A 23,103-nucleotide genomic window follows, 5' to 3' on the forward strand; every position below is an offset into this window, starting at 1 on the left:
ATCACAATGGACACACCTCTAACATAGTGGAGTATATCTACCCAGCCCCCCCCCCGAAGGTAATTTATACAAAATTAGATTCACTTTTTGTCTTGAAACTGTAAACACCTGTATCATACTTTTCTTCTATTCTGTACATTTATAAATAAAGTTTTAAAAAGATTGTTGCAGTGTTGCTGTCTCTGTTCAGATTCAGTCTTGACTCCTGTCTGTATGTCCAGGTTAGGCTATTTGGAGACTGTTTTCCATCGGTGAGTGCATGCCTGCACCAGCTTTGCAGGGATAATAGCTTGGGCACCAAACCCATTAAGTCAACGAACTCCAGTGGACCAACCTGCATATTCAGTCGGCTTATTACAAACGGTGAACCTATTTGCCTACTGGATAATCATTTTATTACATTAATTATGAAATGCATGAAACTCAAAATGATCAGCTACAAATGCACATTTTTTTATATTCTTAGCCATCCTCTGGATCTAAGGAAAACAAACATACAGAAAACAGAAACAAAAAAAATCTTTCCTTTCAACCAGACAATACACAATCGATAGACCTGCAAATTATGGTTTGTTGGCAAATGGTCATCTCCACGGCATTTTCTTAAGGGTGTATTTGGACACCATGAATAAAATATTCCATAAATGTTTCCATAACTATAAAATAGTTTCAGATGCAGATGAACCAAAATTGAGCAGGATCTGCTGATTTTTTTGTGTCACGTTCCACTGATATCTAGTTGATGAGCAGAGATCTGCATTGCCATCCTGCTGAACCTTGTCCCTGTAGAACCAAGCATTTGTGTCAAGCACCTCCATCAACTAACGGCTATACCAAGCTTCCCCAAATGGCCATGCAGCGTTTTTGACATGAGTTCGAGCCATATGTGTTAAGTTATTTTCTTATTTTTCGCTTTCGCCTGGTGCCTCTCCGCTGCCTTTGCTGACAGGCCGACGTCCAAAAGCGCGGGGGGCCTTTTTGGCTTGTAGGCCGATGACTTCTTGACACGTTCCCCCTTCAGAGAGACAATGTGGGGGAGCAGCGGGGGGCTCCTCAGGCTGATACCACCACCCTCTGGGCCATGAGCTCGCAAGAGCAGGTCGTCTCCTTCCACCCCTGTCACCGCCACCCAGCCTGAGGACAGACAAAAATAAGGTTTGATCTGATCTGTAAATCGTGCCCTTGACCGAGACGCTGGCTCTACATCTGGAGTTGGTTTGCCGCGGGCAGCACTGTGGCTGCCCACTGCAGCCAAGTAGTTTGGACGGTTCAAATTCTGAGGACAAATTTCCCGAAAGGGATCTTCCTCTAAATGGAATGCAACCGCTTCCGAACCATGACCATTCAAAGCGATTCGCGATGAATGAATCTCACCCGGGGCTGCTCTGCAAGGCTCGTTCTCACCTGTTAGAGGTGTCTTTAATCCAGGAGGGGTCGGGGTATTAAACCTTTGACTGTCAGATGGATAACTCTACCCGCTTCACTAACTTCCGCCCGTAAAGCACAGGGCTCAGCCCAGCGCAGCCAGCGTCTTCCACCACTAGCCAGAGGAATGCATAATAGCAGCAGCATGTGGACTGAACTTTTCAACCCTCCGGTCACAAGTTTGTTTGTCTGGGTTAGAGCTTATTTTGAAGACGGACAGTAGACAGTCACCAGCGTGCAGTTTGGACCAGTTTTTACACGGGGATGTATAGTGGTAAACAACGGGGACTGATTCCGATTTGGGAATAAAGAGGTGGCACGTTCAATAGATCTACCTGTAGAGGAGAACTTGATGTCGGCGGTAGCTTGGAGGTAACCCTGACCCTTCAGTCTGTACTCCCGGAACACTAGAGGCGGGAACTCCTTCATACGTTCCTCTCCACCAATTGGAACCTAAACCGGCAAAACAACAAAAACAAAAAAAAACCACTTAATTTTAAATGAGAGCTCATGAGTTAAAGGTTGTACCATTAAGATCTGCCGTTCCAGGTTAAATACATCATTAGTAAACAACAGGAATTTTGACAAAATCAGAAATGCTAGTTTCGTGCTCCGTATCGAGAGCCTGCTTTGAAAGTCAGATGTCTCGGCAGCAATATTGCAGTGTCTTGTATCTGTTGAGACGGCTCCTTCAAATGCCCAGACAAGTATATTTTTGTGGTTTGAGGAAGCAAAAACAATGAATGGACAAGACAGAAAAAAAGACAGACAGGCAGACTGATGGAGAGATGTAAAAACACTTAAATTACGGTGCCCTTCATAATCACAAAAATACTTAAAGATACTATATAATAATAATAATAATAATAATAATAATAATAATAATAATAATAATAATAATAATAATATATGATAATAAATATATGTATTTAAATTAATAAATTAACTTAACATACCCCGAGCAGGGCGTGTCCAGCGTGTTTATGGTAAACGTCCTCCGCCTTGTCCAGACTGGTGATGTGAACAGGAAGCTGGTTTGAAGCGATGACAGAAAGCCAACAGGACTTCTGACCCTAAGGAGAAAATAAACCAGCACAACCACCAAGTTTAGGGCCGGCTGGGAATGTGAAGATTTTTTAAGAATCGCGACTCTGAAACAATGATGTGTGGTAGGCAACAGGTTAGGAAGATAAGACCCATGTGTTCATTAATGATTTGACTTGGACAAACAATCCTTTGCATAACTAAGCAATGCAAATAACCAGAAAGGGGAACAATCCACTTTGAAGAACCATAATTACTCTTGCTTTGCTGTTTTGCCTGTAGGCTATACAGTCACCTATTTATTTTGCAGTTTAATTGGATTTGTTCTGTTCAATAAAAAATACCTGAAAATAATGCTGCCACTATGACACCTCCTGAAATGTTGTTTAAACACAGTCATTTCAAACCAGCAGGAACGGGCGAGATAGGGGAGATATTAAGAGTCAAAACAAAACAGGAAAATATATTTTTTAAGAAACAAAACAAAAATGCGTGTTCACCCGTTAAAATATTGCCATGTAGATAGAATCCTGTTTTAATAAGAATCTCATTTGACAATGGCTGCCTGCCTTTGTCATCATCATCAATGCCCAAAACTTTGGATTTAGGATTGGGATCATTTAGCCAGTGGTAGTTAAGTAAGCTGATGAGAGTCTGTCTTTAAATTGAATGGAAACATCATGATGGGGGCCACAGGAACGGGATAGCAGCTTTTTGGGGGTCCTTGGCATGAGGAAGGAATGGAGGAATGAGGACTGGATCTCCTCAGACAGAGGAGGAGGTACCTACCTGGAGGTAGTCGATCCTCCCCAGGCCCCCCAGGAAGAGCACCGTGCCCGGCTTCAAGACGAACGTCCTCGGTACGATGGCCTGGCGGGGCACCACCAGCTTCACCTCTTTGTCGTTCAACAGACTGAGAACCTGATAAAAACGGAACGTAAGAGCGGGGCAAAGGGAGAGAGAGGGAGCGCTGCAGAAAATTAAGAGGATCATCAAAGCCGCAAATGTTTCGTTGCGGATTTGCTGTTGTTGGTAACAGCTGTAATTTCAATTCACACAGCAGAATGGATGCATATTTTTGGGTGTTAAGTTTTTAACTTATATCATAATATTTCGTTTTTCTCAAGTTTCATGATGATGAAATAATGGATGGGAGGGTCTCTCTCTTTTTAACTCGCCTAACTCTGGAACTAGAATCTGATGATGCAAATTTGTCTGATATGTCGACAGACACCAAACAAACTCTGCACCCGTTGTCAAGCCAAATTGTCCAGACCTTGTTGCAGCAAGAAAGCCTACACAAACCCAGAAGCTTTCAACTTCAAAATATTTAGACAAGGGTGGATTCTGTGTAAACAAAGATCCGTTGGATCTGCTTTGCCTGTGGCCCAAACAAACAGTCTATTCTGCTAACCGTACAAGACATTAATAGCTCTGTAATGACACATCCCCTAAAATAAACCCTGGCTTGGTCCTGAAGGTGCCTTTTTTTGAATCACAAAGCCATATTAACTGTGTTAAAAAGAATACTATGTCAGTGTAAACATTTATTATGCTGAATAATTTCTCAGAAGAAAATACAAAAAAATAAAAAATAAATAAAATACAAACAAAAATATGAATTGTGAGAGAATTAATGCAACAAAACGCTATGAAAATGAAGGCAAACCGATGATTTTCTACTTAGGAATGAAATCAGGTCATGTGTAATGTATGGAACCTAATAAATTGAACAATAGGTTTCTCACATCATGGTCCTTCATGATGCCCGGAGTGTCGTAGAGCCAGTGGGCGTCTTTCAGCTCGTTGTGGGTGAACTCAACCTTAGATGGCGGGGCGGAATCTGGGAATCAATCACACGAGGAAAGGCCGATACAGAATTTAAATAAAGCAGGTGAACCTCTGTCGCCGACCTTCGTATATCCAGGGGGACTCCTTCCGATTGTAGGCATTAATGAGTTGAAAAAAATAGCAAATATTACAATTATTTAACATGATACATTGCTTAACCAATAAGTGGATTACTAAAATCTAATTTGAATACATTTTTCGTTGGTCAACTGCAATTGTGCAATGAATCTTTCCACCCTAACGTAAACAACCGCGAACATCTCACTAATTTGAAAAAGATAGGGAACTATTTCATGCATTTAGTTAAACACAAAACAGGCACTTCACAATTCAAATTGCTTCTCCAGAAATGGCCACGTCCCCACCTGTAGAAGTTCACTGTGATTTTGTGAGTTTGTGTGTTGTAGAGTCTTGGTTGTACCTGCTCTCATCTCCTCCTGGGCGTCATATTCTCCGTAGGCCAGGCTGTCTGGGTCAAACTCGATCTCCACCCTTTTGGATGACTCAACCCGGAAAGTCCTCCCGATGCGACCTAAACCATGACGCAGGTATTAACCACCTTAATTATATTTATTATTTTTGGGCTAAATTTGATGTATTGGATATCGGTCTAATAAAACTGGTAGTGGATATTTGCTAAACATGGTATGGGTATTCGTGAATAGCAACAATACAAATATCCAATACCAAGAGCACTATTAAACATGACACTTGTTTTCTGCTTTTTTTATTTATTTTTTTACACAACAGCATATTAGATGTCTAATGGAGAAAAAATTACCAATCATTTCAACATCAATTATAAGCCTCACGTCCACATTGGAAGTGAGAAAAGTGGTATCACTAATTATAAGCCTCAGGTCCACGTCCACATCCACATTGGAAGTGAGAAAAGTGGCATCACTAATGTGTACATTTATATCTTGGATCATAATGCAAAATATGTAAAAGACAGCAGCATCTTCATTTCCTCAAAGAGCATCAGCAGAACCAATCGTGTTTTTGGGACTTGTAGCCGGACGGGTCTTGTTCCTTTAATAATATAGCAAATAGTCCGCACCACAATGGCGTGTAGAATGGGAGGGAGATATGTGTAAAAACAAACTGATCATATTGAGATTTCTGATATATTTAAAAGGCTTATTTGGGGACTTAAGAAAGTCATTTTATTTTTGTTCAATGACCCATGTTTTAGTATACCAGCTGTTGATGGACTTCATAATGTTGCCCCCCCCCCGGTGTCGGTCTTGGCTCTTACCGACTAGGTAGCCCTTCTTGCTGAACTGCTGCAGCAGCGTCAGCTCCTCGGGTGAGAGGTCGCCCTCTGCCTCCCTGGACTCTCTGTCCAGCCGCTCCTGTCGCCGGAACATGCGGTAAGGAGTCGGGTTGATGATGGGGAACTTCAGCAGGTTCAGGGTGGTTCCTTCAAAACACGGGGAAACACGGGCATAGGGAGGTTTGGAGAAAACAGTTAGAAGAGACAGGGCACGCCGTGTTGGGAGTCTAGGCCGCAAAAACAAAACCGTTTGAAAGATTATGTCACCATCAAAGAAAAAGCTTTCATCAGCGAGGAATTACGGAATTACGGCCCTTCACGGCCATCACAATATAATGGTTCACAACAAGGAACAGATCTGTAATGTCTTCACATTGAGTAGTTGTAATAGTGCATTTAGTGTTATCTTTGCCACTATGGGAAAAATTTTAACCGAAAAAACAATTTTGATTAGAAGTTAGGTGTTGAATGTAGTCTGTAACTTATCTAAATTATGTTTCCCCAGTTTGCCTAACTATTCTAACAATGAAATAAAAAAACCTCCACAATGACAGAATAGTGGAGGCCGTATTTCGGTATTCTCATCACCCGGGTGGAAAAAAAGGCATTGACCACCGGATCTATATTCCAATGCTCAGATTCTATCAAACCTCTTGCGACCTTCTTGGGGGTCCCTTCCCCCACGTTGTGAAACTACTGCTCAAACACCGCAGCACTGGTCAGCGTCACAAAGGCGCTGTTCTCCGTCAAGAGGCCCTACAACAGTTAACAGTTCCTCTTTCTCTTATTCAGAGTCCCCAAAGTCAATGGAACAAGAAGCCCTTTCTGGGCTGGACTGAGTGTTTTCACCCCCTCCGCATGATTACTGTAACTACTATGGATGAAGCACTGTGGAGCCTTGTTGACACCGGTTCTATCACCATGCCTGGGGAGGGATAAATGGTGACTTAAGGATCTCTCTGGAGGATTACATATTAATTTATTGTGCAGTCTACCGCTGTATCAAGGACACGATAGACAGACAGAACATCAAACACAAAAATAAGCTTGGAGCAATATGTGGAAACCTTTGCTGATGAATGCTTCGTAAACTGGTACAAAACGCCCGCCGATTCATGTTTCTTGGAGCTGCTGCGTGCTGTTCACTGTTCAATGTGTCTTGCTGTTTGCTTTCATAATTGTCATTTTGATGTGTAGCTTGGTGTGTTTCTGGTAGCAGATTTGTCTCTGTTGTCCCTGTTGAGCACTAAAATCGTATCACTTTTTTTTTTTCCTCATAAAAATGGTCAGCTCGATTATAGATACACTGCAGTTAAAGCCCTACTTTAATTTGAATGATTAGTTGAATGAGGAAGTGTCATGTATTACGATACTGTCTTGTATTATGATGCTCTAGAAATAACCCAAGACGTCCAATGTAGTCCTATTAGTTTTGCATCAGGGTGCAGTTAATCTAAATGCTCATATCACTGCTCTATTTGGTGGCATTTATGAGCATCAATTCTTATTCAGTATTCATAGTCAGCATTACTCATTAATTACAACCTCGCCATATCGCATTTTCATTTAAATCACCACTGCATTTAATCATATGTGTTAACAATATGACTCAGGTTAGGATGAGTTCATTTGTTATGCGTCATTACAGACATTAGATTTTATTAACTTCTTTTAGTTTCTTTATTATGTTTTCTTGGATTCCAGAGGCTGTGGTACGCTGTTGAATTAATAAGTATTTGAAGAACACTGAATGGATGAAAAATGAATGAAAAACCTTTCAAACGTGTGTGGGCATATTTTTGACAGGAAGAGAAGGAACTAAGATGTTTTTCTTTAACGTGGGAGAGGCTTGTTTGGGCTTTTTGAATTTTGACAGAATGTTGTATCACATTTCTTACTAGACTCAAAGGTGATAGTGATTAAAAAAAACAAAAACAAAAAAAAAAACATTACTTCACATTAGACAATAGGGGTTTGACAAGATATTTGTCCCCATGAAGAGGAAGTGGATGATTTGTTAAGGCTAAGAGAAACTCAGCAGCAACTCTCCATTCTCTCACCAGGCCATGGAGATATGGTGGCCTTATGGATGACATCCGTAGCCTTGGATTTGCAGTAGTCGGAATCTAGAAGCGTGTTGAAGAGAGTGGATTTCCCTGCGTTGGCTGTGCCCACTAGATACACATCCCCCTTGTACTTCCAAGACTTCTGGAGGCTGGAGATGAGGCTTTCGATGCCATATCCAGTTTTGGCACTTATCAGGTGCACGTCCTTCACATTATCACCAATACCTGCGCTGGTACAATACTGAGAAAGCTGCCGTTTGATTCGGTGCAAGTAGTTGGGCGAATCCCCAGGTAGCAGGTCGATCTTATTGCCAAGAACGACAATGTGCTTGTTATTTCCAACCAAGTCTAATATATCTGGCACAATGGAGTCTGGGACCTCCAAGAGGTCAACTATCAAAAGAACCAAAGCTTTGTGGGACTTGATCCCTCTGACAACATCCCTGTAGTCCTCTTTGGACATCTTGACAGCCAGGGCCTTCTGGTGGTGAACCAGGAGGTAACATCTTTGGCAAACTGCATTGTTCAACCTGTCCTCCTGAAGCAGGAGTCCATACTTCTCGCTGGGCAGGTAGCCGGCCACCTCCGGGGCAGCGCAGTGGAGGACAGCACCGCACCCCGAGCAGCAGGCGCTGCAGGCGGGCAGGTTCTCGTCCGGTGTCCCGTAGATCTTCTGCTGGCCCTCTGCCTTCTTCTTCCGCCTCCTCGTGGACTTGGTGATGCTCTCGTCGAGTGGGAAGTCCACGTCGTGGAATTGGATGAGAGAGTCGGGGTTGATCTCCTTCTCCTCCACGGGGATGGAGTTTAGTGACTTCCACTGTCTCGCCAGAGATGTTTGCCGTTTCTCGGCGAACGAGGTTTCTTCAACCATAGGATCCCCTGCAGGGGAAAGGCCGGTTCCGATCCCCGAGAGGGTCGGCTCCTCTGGGCTGTCCTCAGCAACTGTCTCCGCATATTCCAGGAAAACAAACTCCTCCTCCCTCCCCGGGTCCACCGTGGATGTGTAGCCGTGCGAGGCGCGTTCCCTCTTCTCTCCCGGGCTTTCACCCGTCGCCCCCCGTGTGCGGTAAAACCTAACGGCCGCCCGTGTTTTCGCAGAGAAGCCCGCGCTCACTGTCCCGCCCGGCACGGAGGCTCGAGCCACGGCTACAAACTGGGCATCCCGCCCCGGAGCGTCCCCGCCCGGTCTTCCAGACAGACAAGCCGCGCACAAACGACGGGGGGAATTTGAAGATACGAGTGCCCGTAAGCAGGAGTTTAACTGGAACATGTTCACTGACCAATGGAACCTTATTGAGCCGCAAACAAAACTAACAACAACACGTCAACTTAACCTTGGGGATAAAAACACGTGCGACGCGCCTGGAGCAGCCGGTTTACTTCCGGATCGGATATGACGTAGAGTCGTAGTTTGTTTACGTTTTGGCAACTAAAGTTTTTTTTTTTTAAACACTATAAATGCATATTTCGAAAGGAATCGGGGGGTAAATGACTTGCTGTCCTCTTATGTGTGTTTTAAAGTATTTCTAGAGCTTATTGTGCGTAATCGCTTATAGAGTGATTGTACGTAATCACCGGGTGACATGACATCTCACTGCATATATGTATCACCATATATGTATATGTATGTGACAAATAATCTCTTGGACTTGAAATCTCTATCTATCTATCTATCTATCTATCTATCTATATATATATATATATATATATATATATATATATATATATATATATATTTATTTATTTATTTTCATGTTCAATTAATTTACCATTGTACTGTTGGGATCCGATTACCATAATCCTACGTTTATGGTTGCAATCGAAGCTGATTTTTGTTAAGAATGAATGTTTGCGCGTTGAGTTTGAGTTGGTGTTATTGAATGCCTGAAGTGAACAGAAATATCGATCGATCAATTTGAATGGGCACATCGCGGCGGCGGCGGCGACCCTTTGTGATGCAACGCGTCAACGTTGCCACCATATTGGAGCGGGCAAGACTGGCCCAGAAAACAAATACAAGTAAACGTTTTTAAAGGTTTTATTTCTCGTCCGCGTGGATAACAAACCCTCGTATATAAAAACGATTCGTTGAAATGGGTTGAAAAATGTAAACGTTCCATCCAGAAAAACCGCAGTTCCCCGTTTACTTGTATTTGTTTTCGGAGCAGTCTTGCCCGCTCCAATATGGCGGCGACGTTGACGTACGATCCGAAGCGGCGTATATAAATGTGGATGGCTCACCCCTCCTTTTCTGTCTGATGTCCAGGTTTCTCCACTTCCCTGTGTTTTATCGGGCTGGTCCGCCGTACGATTAACAGAATGCTCAGGAACGCGATTTCCAAATCAGCAAACACAACGAGACACCTCTTGGCAAAACCAGCTGCCGTGGTGGTGAGTTGTGATCTGACGTAAAAGTTTTGTGATTCCGTAACTTCGGGATTTTAGTCTGTGGGTAGATCGTGTGATATAATATTAATGTGTTCATCTATATTAAGAACAAGTTAACACCATATGCACGCTGATTATACAAACTGTGAGGCAAACTTGTTTCTACAGGTTTCATGACCGTCAACTGAACTTGGCCATGTCGACGTTTTCAGTCCACCTTAAATGGCCGCAATAACGTTGTTTGGCCTATAGGTGGCTCTATTTAGTGACTTATCTGTGTCCTGTACTCTAGATTCTAGAGGCCTCTATTCAGGCATTTCCAAAATGAATAATCTGTTCAGAAAAATGAAACCAACAATGACTGTCCAGGATGCATTTTCCAATTGAATATATTTAAAAAATGTTGAAAAGCTACTTTATGAAGAAACCAGGAACACAACATGACAAGATGGACCGTATTTAAATGAGAAATGCAAAAAGTGATGCACTTTCTGCATTATTGTCATGACATGACTGTAGGATTTTTTTAAATTACGACTTTAATTATGAATATGGCATTTTTATTATTAACCTCTGACCCCGGTATGCAGTAGGGATGCACCGATTTATCTGCCGTACATTGGTATCGGCCGATATTTGCTTTGTTCACTGCCATCGGCCTATCGGCAAACAAGATGACATTCACCGGTGGCGGTGGCCGATGTTTATCTGTTGTGTCGCATCAGTTTTGCCCTGGATAAATGTTGCTGTGTTTCCCACACAGACAGATTTTTCTCTTTTTTCCTTTAAGTTTTTTTTTTTCCCGTCCGAGAGAGCAACGCCATCCGCGATCAATTAACATTTACATTTACATTACATTTAGTCATTTAGCAGACGCTTTTATCCAAAGCGACTTACAATTATTCAAACACCGATGGACGCAGCCATCAGGAGCAATTATGGGTTAAGTGTCTTGCTCAAGGACACTACAGCATGCTAGCAGGAGGAGCCTGGGATCTAACCCGCAACCTTGAGATTACTAGACGACCAGCTCTACCACCTGAGCTACCATTCCCCTAATTAACCAGTAGACTTGTTGCCCCTTATTACCTCGGAAGACGTGGACACGACTCTCTGGTTCAGTGAAGCGCTGGGAGTGAGGCTGCGTTTATGGGAACTCGGAAAACTTTAATTAGCGTCGGAAGTGAGGCTGCGTTCATGGGAACTCGGAAAACCGTAATTTGTGTCGGTATTAGCTCAGAATTTCACAATGGGTCTATTCCTAGTAGAGAGAATGTGGTGTCATTGTATCAATGCAATTTTTCCCTAATTGCTATGTTCCTCTCTGCTTTTTTTTCAAAAAGTCTCAAAAATCTGACAGGTGGGCATGACAAACAACATAACTACCACTACCACAATGACGCTGTACAGTCTGACATGCCATGTTCAGAGATTCATAAAAACAGATTGTAACAGTAAAATCTCCTGTAATTCTGGATTCCGATACTTAGGTAAACTGTTTGTCATACACATGTGTCAGATCTTCGAGACGTTTTGAAAATAAGGGGGGGAGGAACATAGCAATTAGGTGAAAGTTGCAACGACACAATGAAACCACTGTTTGCATAACCTGTTCAGAGGTTAATTATCAAAATGGCATATTCATAATAAAAGTCATGATTTTTATTTAAAAAAAAATCATACAATAAAGTCATGACAATAATGCAGAAAGTGCAATCACTTTTTGCATTTCTCATTTAATTATAGTCCATCTTGTCATGTTGTGTTTCTGGCTTCTTCATATAGTAGCTTTTCAACATTTTTTAAATATATTCTATGAAAAATGCATCCTGGATAGTAATTGTTTGTTCTTAAATTTTTCTGAACAGATTTAGTAATTTTGGAAATTCCTCCATAGAAGCCTTTCGTCTTCTAGAGTACAGGACACCGATTTGTCACTCAATAGAGCCACCTACAGGCCAAACAAAGTTATTGCGGCCATTTAAGGTGGACTGAAGAATTCGAAAAAGTGGCCAAGTTCAGCTGACGTTATTGAAACCTGGAGAAACTACAACAAGTTTGTCTCACAGTTTGTGGACTCAGCGTGCAGAGTTTCGCCCCGTAACCTCAATCAATCAACCTGTGGTCCTAATTCATCTTAGCCCTCAACCGACCCAAGTGAAAACACTGGATATCCAGAATACATGACAAGTTAAACACATTCAGCTGTGTGTGGCTTTCCGAGTACATCTCAAAGCAAATATATTTAGCTGTTTGTTATGTCAATGTAAGGGCCAGTGAAAGCTACCTTTGTACACCGTGCGGGGTGTGAGACCTCGCATAGGAAGGGGTCCAGTTTAAAATTAACCATAAGTCCTGCTCGTATGACAAAGCTGGGATAATGATTTACCTGAAAAGTATTATTCTAGGGGGTGTACCTGGCAAGATATATGGGGACTTAAAAATACTAAATTGAAGGATTTTATTATTATTATTATTTTTTTTACTAAATATAGAATTTGTATTTTTCAAATGACACATTTAGGAAAAAATGCTAATATAATTTTTTTTCAAAATAATAATACATCATTTTTCAAATCATATATTATTAATTTATGGTTTTTTTTTTGTTTTTTTTTTTAATTTTATCATATGGATTTTTTTTTTACGATACACATAAACGTGCTGTACTTCACCCGGGCCACATGATGGCGACATTTCTCTTTCTTCTCTGGCAGCAACGGGTGCGGCTCTCAAATGGGTCCCAGCAGCAACACGGCAGCTTTTATGAGTTCCGGACTTACTTCATCCGCCCGGAGCAGAACGCCGCCTTCCTCAAGCTGACCAACGAGAAGATCCACCTCCGCACGGCGCACTCTGAGCTCGCTGGCTACTGGAGCGTGGAGTATGGCGGCCTGAACCAGGTCTTTCACGTCTGGAAGTATGGTAAGGGGAGAGCAAGGCGGTAGAAAAGCCATCTCTGCACCTGACATTGACTCCTTGCCAACATGCAACCTCCTCGTTACCTCCCAGTAGACAACTAATCAGCGGTAGCCCCTGTACTTTCACCACAGCCCCCCTGTCACCCGGTCGTCAGGCATGGTAACGTCAATATTGCACGGTTTTCTTCCATCTCATCGTCTGAGGAGCAGGCTTTCACTCTCCCCCTCCCTCTCAGGGAGTTAAGCTCCTTGTTTTGCTTGGATAACTATAAAATACACACTCCAAGACCAAGGCACTGATTCAAGAACTGGAATGGGTCACCGGGCGCCAGACCATGGCCTCCTACTGTAGAAGACACTTTCTGGGTGTAAACAAATGAAACTTGGCCAGCCAAGTGATTTCTTTTTTCTTCTTCTTTTGCTGGACCTGTTATCTATCTAGTGTACTTCTGTGAAACGTTTGACGATATCTCTGGGCCAAACCTCTCACTGTGCCACTCATCACACATCTTTGGGAAGTCGATTCGAAATTAAACTGTTCTGAGTGCCGGTTATCAAAACAAGTTGCGTTTTGGATGTTTGCCCTAACTTTGCCATTTTAAGTCATAATTTCTGTTTTTCTAAATTTCCTGGTGAACAAGCTCACGTCAGCCTCTGTTAATCACTATCTGTGAGCGTGATAAGAAATAACAAACAAACAAACAAAAAACTCCCACGTTTCTTTCTTTACTTGTACCACACAGACAATTATTCTCAGCGAGCTGGCGTGCGGGCAGCCCTGGCTCAGGACCCTAATTGGATCCAGGAGTATATTTCCAAGGCCATGCCCATGCTGATTTCTCAGGACAACGAGGTCACCTACCTGGTCCCATGGAGCCAGATGCAGGGGCCCCCAAAGGAGGGCGGTATGTAATTCTTCTATTTGGCCACCAGGTGTGTGCAGATACCTGATGTCAGGCATGTTCAGAAGAAGTAATAAATAATGAGATAATAATATCCCCAAATAAAATTCTAAGATTTAAAATGTTTAGTGTTTGTGCCTTTTAATTGTCTCATCGTTGCAGCAGCAGCACTGTTTCAACAAAAAAAAAAGTAATAATGTGGATTTCGAAGGAAAGCCTACATGTTGACAATGAGTGTCATCCGGAGGCAGGAGTTTCCAGTTTTCCAATTTGCTCGGCGCACGTGTAACGGTGCAAGTCAGTGTGAGTCAGCAGGAGTGTTCGCCCAATCGCACACTGATTTCACCAGAGGGAAAACTGTTGCTCATGTCACAACCACAGGCACTGCTTCTTGAGGATACGCCATTCTATTCCTCCTCAGTGCTGTGCGAAAGGCCCTTTAAGGAAGTGAAACCCCCGGTGCTATGAGAGAGAAATGCTTTCTCAGCATTTCTGTCCGAGTCCAAAACGCCGCTGCCACAGGAGAATGTAACCCCCTGCACACTCTGAAAATCAAAAACTCAGCAAAGGCTTTTAAGATCGCAAAACAAGGGTTGTTGCATGAAGCAGCTGGCCTACAGATGGAGTGAAAGGTTAAAACAACAGAGAAAGTTTCCATCCATTCCAAAAGAAAAGCCATGGTTGTTTTTTTTGTTGTTGCTGTTTTTAGACTAATCTGTTTACAACCAGTATGTTCACTTAACCAAATATATGACTGAAATAAATATTTTAATGTATTTGCCTGGACGATGAATTGCAATTTTATCTTTTATTAATTATTATTATTATTATTATTATTATTATTTATTTATTTATTTTTATATATTTTTTTACTTTGTGTAATAGATGAGATACTGAAGGCCTGAGTGAGTGAATGTGTTTTTATCCTGCTTGTATTAGGGGTGTATGAGCTGGACTCCTTCCAGATGCACCCAGGCGGTCCAGCGGTTTGGGGGAAGGCCTTCCACGCAGCCATCAGCGCCCGCGCCGCCCCAGGATACGGTCACGTGGTGGGGGCCTTCCACAACGAGTTTGGACCCCTCAACACAGGTGCACCGAGTTCATATTCCATCATAAATATCCATATAGCGTAAAATGTTTTTTCTAAATCCTCCTTGTCTTAGAGGCCACTTACGTTTTTTCTCTGTTTTTTGTGAAGGGATTCCTCAGGGAACCTTATTGGATTCCCTTATCATTTCAATGAGGGAAGGGAAAAAAAAACATTTAAGATGTACAGTATATTTAAGATATTAGAGTAGATGGAGTACTTAGAAATACACTGATATTTGGTTCCTAATGTTGTCACATCGAGGTTGGCATCTCAGGTTTATGGGTTACAAGTTAAATGCCAAGGGTGACTGTCTCTCCCTAAAAGGTCCAATGGGATTGGTACAGTTCAAATGGGAGAAGAATTTGGTAAATCAAGTGTTTAGTTAATTTATATAAAACCTGAATTTTTTTTTTTCCTTCCAGATGTGTGTGTATAGTATATTCAGAAGGTTTGATGGAATCTTTTAATACATCTAATATGCTTTGGGTGACTTATATTTTGACGACTGGTTTCTAAGTCTGCAACCACTGGGATCCACTTAAACCATGTGCTGAGCCATCTTGAAAGGGCCCAATTTTAAATTGGATCTGTTGGAGCGGTGAAACAGTCGCCATTCAGTGGTAGCAGGACATTTCAGCTTTCATGTTATTTTTTATTTAATTGAAAAAAAAGGCTGTTCATAACAACCAGTGCACCGACGTACAATACACAATCACAATTAAACACACATCGTATCAGCAATGGGAATACACACCCAACTATACATACCCAATTTCTGTTCTATTATTTGTGCAATTATTATTAATTGCTGTGTTATTATACTTATCAATTCAATTCAATCCAACGTTTTTGATGCTGTTTCTGTCTCACTGCGCGGTCAGTCCACGTGCTGTGGTGGTATGAGAGCGCGGACCAACGCGCAGCCATCCGACACAAAGCCCACGAGGACCCCCGAGTGGTGGCTGCAGGTGGGATTATCCTATTAGTCCTTCTCTTGTCGTAATACATAACTCTAACGTAATGTGAAGATAATGCAAGAATGTGATAGAGCATAAAATAATCACAAGACAGGAGCTGTGAATCTTACAAAATAACTCGTACCTCAAGTTGTATGGTACCTTTTTTATTACACAGATGTTTTTATGCCAATGTTAAGCTCTTATTTTGTTGAATTGGAGGATGATCTCTCTCTCTCGCTCTCTCTTTCTCTCTCTAGTGAGGCAAAGTGTCTCTCACCTGGAGTCACAAAAGAATAAACTGATGTTTCCGTGCAGCTTCTCTCCTCTCAAGTAACGCCTCCGTGTTTGGAAATACTGAGCAGACGTTGTCAGGTCAACAACTGGGGAGTCAAGGGACGTTGTTTTTATTTATCCGGATTCATCATAATATAAGTCATTACATTACTTGATGCTAATAGTTCTGTATATTCATTGTACTGACAGACCACAGATATTATCAATCCCGACGAAAGTTTGTTTTGGATCAGAAGCTACTGAAAAAGGACAGCTCGGTTGTGCATTTCTAATGGTAACCCAAATCTTAACTCGATTTGAGGTGATTTGTCTCGATCTACCCGTGAAAATTAGTAGACAATGAATGTATTTTGAACAAAGATTGTTCTATGTGAAAAGGCAATATATTTAGTTACAAAATTAAATATTTTATTGCAAGTGTTCCCCTAACCATTCCTCAAATGTATTTAATATATTGAAATGTGGATTACCCTTATAAATGTAAAAAAATAAAATAAAGAACCTATAGAGTTGTTATTTTATCTGTCCATCAACGTTTCCTATTTTTTGTGTGATGATCAGTTAACTAAGTCAAAAGAAAAAACCCAGTGGCCAAAAGTGGCTGTAGTGGGCAGCTCAGCGCTTGGAATGGGGACATAAATTGTGAAGGTGAAACTAATCTCAACTCTGCAGCCAAGCTTAATTTATCAGGGGCGCAAGTGTTTAGTTCATGTCATGGTTTTCTTTTTTGCTTTTTGAGATAAATTGACTGGTCCTAGTATTGTGTGTGTGTGTGTGTGTGTGTGTGTGTGTGTGTGTGTGTGTGTGTGTGTGTGTGTGTGTGTGTGTGTGTGTGTGTGTGTGTGTGTGTGTGTGTAAGATAATTTATCCTGTTTTCAGAAAATGTGCAATGAACTAAAAAGCTAATTTAACTTTTTAATCAGAGCAGCAGCAATAGGAAATTTCAAGACATCTTTCCTTTTGGCTTGTTCCTCCATAATACACATTTTTCTATTATATTATAATCAAGTATATGCTTTCTGTCAATATTTTATCTTTTAGGGTGAGATCATTTCAAGATTTCTATCAGAGAAAAAATATTTTCGATTCCTTTCTTGACATTTTAATAAAATAAAGAGAACAAAAATAAATTGGTAGATTTATTCAGTTTTATTGTGTATTGTACAGGGCCAGTAACAGTAATCCTCACAGCCTTTCTCTATACATCTAAACGTAAACAGATATTAAATAAACACCTTCTTGGTTGGCTCCACTTTTTGATCGGATAGAAAGCAAGAAATATAAAGAACAATCGCAAACAATCTGGAAATTTCAGTGCAAAAAAAAAAAACTTATTCCAATTAACACCAACATTAAAGTGCTAGGAATGTGGAAGTGTCCTCCAGGTCCCACGTTAGCTGAACTGGTCCCACACTCCTAAAATGACCCAGGTCCTTTATCGCCGAGGACAGTGAAGGTCAGTTTAGTGATACACGGCACTTTGGTTTCATTGTGAAGTCACTTGTAGCTTATGTTGAATCTTTCAGAGAGAAGACCCGAACGGACTCTGAATTTGCCAGCAAAACGACTCAAATCACAGCATCCAAGGACATAACGTTGACTGGTGCGCAACCCCATTCGAGAATTTCTCTCTTCCACGCGAGCGGTGGAGGCAGTGGAAATACTGTGGTCTGCTTTGAGTGGTTCAACCTATCGCCCTCCGTCTGGGTGGGGTGTGTTGAGGTATTCCACCGCAAAACTGTAAAAATGTAGACTTGACACCCAAACAAATCTGTTTTTTCATCTTTTCTTATAAAACCTACAAAATCAATCAATGTTTCATCCAAACATTTATAGTACTTGTACTGGTAAAAGTATTGTCAAAACTCCCCAAAAAAAGACTGGCGTCTGCTACGCCACGTCATGAGTTGCAGGAAACATCGACAGTAATGCCACTTTGGACTTGGCCAGAACAGGATTTTTTGATATCCTCTACATATATATAAATAACAGCTACACATTCAAAACTAAATCAAAACAATGATTTGCAGTCCAGCCCTTGGCCATTGAAATGATTTTGATTCTTCAAACAACAGAACGCGAAACAAACCCTGAATTGTTCCTATTATTGGCAGGCACCAACCGGAATTACAGAAAATAGAACGTATCACAGCACCAGCGACGGACACTACTTGAGGCATCGTGGGTCCAAAGCACTTGAAGATTATGGCAGTTATTCAAGTTTAACACTATCTCGCCCCCTGTGTCTCTGAGCAGCGAGGGAGAGGGGGGTTGGGGGGCTGCCTCCCGACCTCCAGCGACTTCCGCCGGGCGTAGTTTGCATTGACTTGCATTCAGCTTCCGTTTTGGGGGCCGCGTCGGGGCAAATTCCGGCGACGGAAGAATTTTAGAAAAGCATTGGAATACTATTGGAAGGAGGCAGGTCCGGTACTCTCCGCTTGCGGGGAGGGGGGCGAGGGGTCGAGCCCCCCCCCGGCTCCGGGTTGCCAGTTTCTGGACGCTCACATCACAGACTCTCTGAGCTTGTCGTCCGGAGCCTCGGCCGCCGCCGCCGCCGCCACCGCTCGGCCAGAGCTGAGCTGGGGGATGTCGATCACAGTCTCTTTGCGCCTCACTGAGCTGTCCTTCGAGTGGTAGTCGTCACTCTGGTCCTTGGCGAAGTTCACAAACACCTGCGAGACGGACGGGTTTTATTTATATTTGAAAGATTTATCCTGCCAGCGTCGCTGAGATCAGGATATTCTTTTCTGAATAGACCCCATTTCATATTTAAAAAATACAATTCAGTCACACCTTACAGAATTACAATTCACACAGACATGCTAGGGTGAGCAGCACAAGTGGCACAAATCATATCACACATAGCAATAAAAAATATCACTTCTTACAAACTATGCATTTTAACTTTAAAATCCGATGGGGAATATTTGCAGAAAGAAGATATCCGATCCTATACAATACTTCTCAAATATAAATCATTTTACAGATTATCTGTGTAACCTATATTCCGTAATGTTATTGTTACCATACTGGCATTACTTCTACATCATGGTTATCCTAGAGGCTCTAAGCTGCACCTGGTCCAGAGTGGTCTGGCTGACGGAGTAGTCCTCTATCTGCAGCAGCTCCTTGTTCTTGGCCAGGATGGAGAAGATGTGGGCCAGCGAGGTGAGGGAGGACGACAGCTGGTACTGCAGCATGTTGCGGTGCTTCTCCTTGAGCGTGCTGCCGGGCAGCTCGCTCTCAATGAACTTCATCACCGGAACCAGGTCCGGGTCCGGCCCCGCCACACGCAGGATGATGGTGTAGCCGTCCCCGAACCTTTGGAAGAGGAGGAGGAGGAGGAGGAGAGACGGAGGGAGAAGTGAAGCAAAGACTGAATATGGAAGAAGGCTGTAGACCTGTCCTGGTGTAAATATCCTAAAAAAAGAATAATCAAACACCTGTCGTTGCTGATGTTGATCCCGTTTCAGACTTAAGGGCTTCATAAATATGCTTGATCTATGTTCAAAGGTTTGCCATTTACTTGGCAAATCTCCTTTTGCTAAATTCAGCCAAATAAATTGGCTAAACTAAAAACGTGTACTGTTCAGAAAGAATATACTCTCAACGGATCGAACAAGTATAAGAAGCAGGGTTTGCACGCTGCTTCTTTAAAGATGCACCGCCGATCTAAGAACAACCGAGCATTAAACATGAACAGCATCGTAACATCGCAAAGTAAACAGCATTATCAACGCCACGGTTGAGAACTGGAGAACACGAGTTAGCGCTACAGTTACCGATGGGTGGGGGTCTGCGTTACCTGTTCTTGAGGTGCTGGACGCTCCCCAGGCAGCGGAACCTTCCGTTGACCATGATGGCCATTCTGGTGCAGAGCGCTTCACATTCCTCCATGCTGAGCACACAAAATGGCCGACAGGAACCACGCTGTTAGTTCATTACATTACTTCACATCACGCCGTTTAGCAAAGCCACTTACAATAAGTGGATTTTGTCAGTAGTTTATAAAACTGTAAATCACAGTCACAGCTTCAGCTTCTCCAGGAGTAAGAAGCATTAGTAGAGTTAGAGAATTGTTTATTTATTTTGAGTTTAGTCAAGAGTTTAATTTGGTTCTGATGAGACCAAACAGATTACCCGCGGTTACTCCAGTGTGATACGTGTGTGTCGTGTGTGTGTGTGTGTTGGGTGTCGTGTGTGTGTTTACCTGTGCGAGGTGAGCACCACGGAGCGGCCCTCCTTGATGACGCTGTGGATGCAGTTCCAGAGCGCCCGGCGGGCTTTGGGGTCCATCCCAGTGGTGGGCTCGTCCTGTGACCAGCAGCGCGGCCAGTTTGAAGTGAGCCCAAAGGTGGAGGAGGAAACACACGGAAAATGTCAGCAGCAGAGGAAGGCAGGGCATGTTGACGCAGCGCCTCACCGCCTCTCCCAGCGCCTTTTTTCTGCTTTTGAACTCTGTGGCTTTTCGTCTGGTTTAAATCTCGACTGTCTTCCTGTTCCTTTTGCATCGCATCCTCTGTCCAATCCCTGAACCCCCCCCCCCCCCCCCCCCCTATTCTTTCCACAAACCGCTTCTCTTAAGGAGCCCGAGCATCTGAGTCAGCCCGTCTCTCCGCTGGGCCTCTTTAAAAAGGGCCAAACGGTGGGGAAAAAAAAGGAAAAGGCAAATGGAGGTGTTGGGAGAGCTGTGGGCGTTTTTACGAAATGGCTGCTTGGCTGGACGCCACCGACAGAACAATTAAACACCAGTTTGAAATCCTGCGGAGGTCACCTGGACTCTGAGGCAATCTTTGGCCCGGTTCTGCAACTCTGGTTCGTTAATTGCAGGGAAGCGTGTCTTTAATCTAAGGTGGAGAGTTTTGTGTGGAAAATTCCTTCCTCCGAGTTTTTCAGTGAAAGCATTCCCCGGAAAACATTGCTGTGTGCTCACGTGTGTTCTGCTCGTGCGTTTAAAAGGGGCCATTTTTGGTAACAACTTTGTCATCAATTGAACTGTCCTTTTTATTCCGCTATCCCAGTATATGTCTATAATAGTGTAATAATACACATTTATTGGCACAATTGATTTATTTGGGTGGTTCACTGATGAAACGCACCGACTTTGCATTGGATTAATTTCAAAACCTCAAAGAAAAATTCCCCTTACACTCGGATGGAAACATGTAATTGTAGAATCTAACAATTGCAATTACAATATGTGGGGGTGTGTGTGTGTTCCCATACCAGGAAGACAACAGGCGGTCCGCCAATCAGAGCCATGGCCGTGGAGAGCTTCCTCATGTTGCCTCCGCTGTAGCTTCCTGCTGACTTGTCCACGTACTTCACCAGGCCTAATTTACGGATCCCCCACTCAGCCACCTGGGCAAACACAACCCGAAAACACACACACGCACACACACACAAACACACACACACACACAAACACACACACACACACACACACACAGAGGCTGTCATAAAAAATAACCGGACCTAATAGTGATAATGTTAAGCTTTTTTCTTCTGATTTCTATGACCATTTTTGTTGTGTTTACTGTCATTCATACCTATTATGCTATGCTGTAAATCCCTTTTCTTTTTTATAACCTTTTTCCCCAAAACAACACCATACATTCGAAAACCTAATTTCTGGGGGTCAGAGCTAATAGTAGTTGACATTTATAAGCAGCAGAGTGTAGTTCACAATAATGACCAATTTACACAAATTACAAAACAAAAAAAAAACAGATTTAGAACACTCACATCGCAGACTTCCTTCTCCGGCACACCCCGCAGGATGGCGTAGAACTCGAGGTGTTCTCGACCCGTCAGCAGGTCGTTGATGGCGTCAAACTGTGGACAGTAGCCCATGTTCTGGTGCACCTCGTCAATCTCCCGCAGGATGCTGAACGCGCACACGCACACGCACGCACACGCACACACGCACACACACACACACACACACACACACACACACACACACACACACACACACACACACACACACACACACAGTTACAACTCAGTAAAACTAGCCTTTGGACTGACACCTCAGGATATTGACAGTAACTTTTACAATAGCCTCAAAATATTTTTCAGCAGAATAATGATTATACAGCAGATACATCATAATAATACAATAAATGTAATATAATAATATTTCTCTAATACAGAATCTCGACGGTGTAAAAGAATGAAAGAGCTGAGAAGAAACGTCTGGTTTGGTTGCTCACAAGGCGCGTTAATTGACGAGATGAAATTTGAATGACGACGCAACATTCATAAATGTTTATGGGTCAGGAAAACAACATTTTAAATATGAGCTGACTGGCCGCTTGATTCAACCTTTGATCCTGACGTGTTTTGATCTGGGAGTTTGTTACAAAGTTTCAGGTTTACAGAATTTTGCTCAAAGTTTGATGGTCCACCAACTAACGAGGTCAAATCCCTCCGTTTATATCCAACGCGACCGCGGCGCCATGTCCTGCAGCCGAGCCAGTATTTAAGTGGGTCACGGGGGGAATGGTAAAACCCGGTGCCCTGTAAACACCCTGGCCCTGCCGTCCTGGAAGACACGGAGGGAGGTCTCTGCTGAAGGGACATTTCCATCTGATCCTGACCTCCGCTGGACCCTTCGGGCCGAGGTATCTAGAAGGATTTCATGGAGGGTTCATTTGCAGTTTGACCTCTTTGACCTTTGACCTTACCTCTTCCCAGCTAGGAAGGCCTCTCCGCTGGTGACTAGCGAGTCGCCCGTCAGCATTTTGAAGGTGGTGGTCTTCCCCGCGCCATTCACCCCGAGCAAGCCGAAACACTGATAAGGCAGACGGAGACTTTCAGTACGAGCATTTACATTTTTATAAAAAACAATATCTATTACTTATGGGGTTTATAATACCCTCTAT

General features: G+C 42.8%; 3 protein-coding genes across 4 annotated transcripts in view; 1 reads left to right on the forward strand and 2 right to left on the reverse strand.

Annotated features, from left to right (window-relative positions):
* Positions 1 to 378: 378 nt before the first annotated feature.
* noa1 (nitric oxide associated 1) lies at positions 379 to 8,932 on the reverse strand (the record flags this gene model as incomplete). The annotated part of the gene is made up of 8 exons (XM_080008130.1): positions 379 to 1,134; positions 1,761 to 1,878; positions 2,382 to 2,498; positions 3,259 to 3,390; positions 4,218 to 4,312; positions 4,742 to 4,852; positions 5,579 to 5,743; positions 7,657 to 8,932. The coding sequence occupies 8 exons, from the start codon at positions 8,930 to 8,932 to the stop codon at positions 890 to 892; spliced, it is 2,259 nt and encodes a 752-aa protein (XP_079864256.1). The 3' UTR covers positions 379 to 889.
* On the forward strand, positions 8,737 to 16,743 carry nipsnap3a (nipsnap homolog 3A (C. elegans)). Of its 2 annotated transcripts, none has more exons than XM_080008488.1 (7): positions 8,737 to 8,907; positions 9,929 to 10,053; positions 12,768 to 12,975; positions 13,715 to 13,876; positions 14,813 to 14,962; positions 15,845 to 15,931; positions 16,180 to 16,743. In XM_080008488.1, the coding sequence occupies exons 2-7, from the start codon at positions 9,982 to 9,984 to the stop codon at positions 16,254 to 16,256; spliced, it is 756 nt and encodes a 251-aa protein (XP_079864614.1). In that variant the 5' UTR covers positions 8,737 to 8,907; positions 9,929 to 9,981; the 3' UTR covers positions 16,257 to 16,743. The 2 variants fall into 2 exon arrangements, with proteins under 2 accessions (XP_079864614.1, XP_079864615.1); XM_080008489.1 differs by lacking the exon at positions 8,737 to 8,907 and adding an exon at positions 9,626 to 9,681.
* Positions 16,744 to 17,350: 607 nt separating this feature from the next.
* The window catches only part of abca1b (ATP-binding cassette, sub-family A (ABC1), member 1B), a 44,269-nt gene continuing 38,516 nt past the window's right edge, over positions 17,351 to 23,103 (reverse strand). The window contains exons 42-48 of the mRNA XM_080007951.1: positions 22,906 to 23,012; positions 21,962 to 22,103; positions 21,443 to 21,577; positions 20,427 to 20,530; positions 20,022 to 20,114; positions 19,294 to 19,537; positions 17,351 to 18,888 (exon numbers count right to left, since the gene is read on the reverse strand). Of these exons, the coding sequence (XP_079864077.1) occupies positions 18,718 to 18,888; positions 19,294 to 19,537; positions 20,022 to 20,114; positions 20,427 to 20,530; positions 21,443 to 21,577; positions 21,962 to 22,103; positions 22,906 to 23,012 (996 nt within the window). The 3' untranslated portion in view covers positions 17,351 to 18,717. The remainder of the gene's footprint in view (positions 18,889 to 19,293; positions 19,538 to 20,021; positions 20,115 to 20,426; positions 20,531 to 21,442; positions 21,578 to 21,961; positions 22,104 to 22,905; positions 23,013 to 23,103) is intronic.

Source organism: Zeus faber (genome assembly GCF_960531495.2).
Source record: "Zeus faber genome assembly, chromosome: 10".
NCBI lineage: Eukaryota > Metazoa > Chordata > Actinopteri > Zeiformes > Zeidae > Zeus > Zeus faber.

What these genes read in the sequence shown, in the direction of transcription:
- nipsnap3a (XM_080008488.1), top strand. Translation starts at nt 9,982, where the DNA reads ATGCTCAGGAACGCGATTTCCAAATCAGCAAACACAACGAGACACCTC. An exon ending in CTTTCACGTCTGGAAGTATG is followed by an intron (nt 12,976 to 13,714) that starts GTAAGGGGAGAG and finishes TGTACCACACAG; the next exon opens with ACAATTATTCTCAGCGAGCT. An exon ending in CCCCCGAGTGGTGGCTGCAG is followed by an intron (nt 15,932 to 16,179) that starts GTGGGATTATCC and finishes TTCTCTCTCTAG; the next exon opens with TGAGGCAAAGTGTCTCTCAC.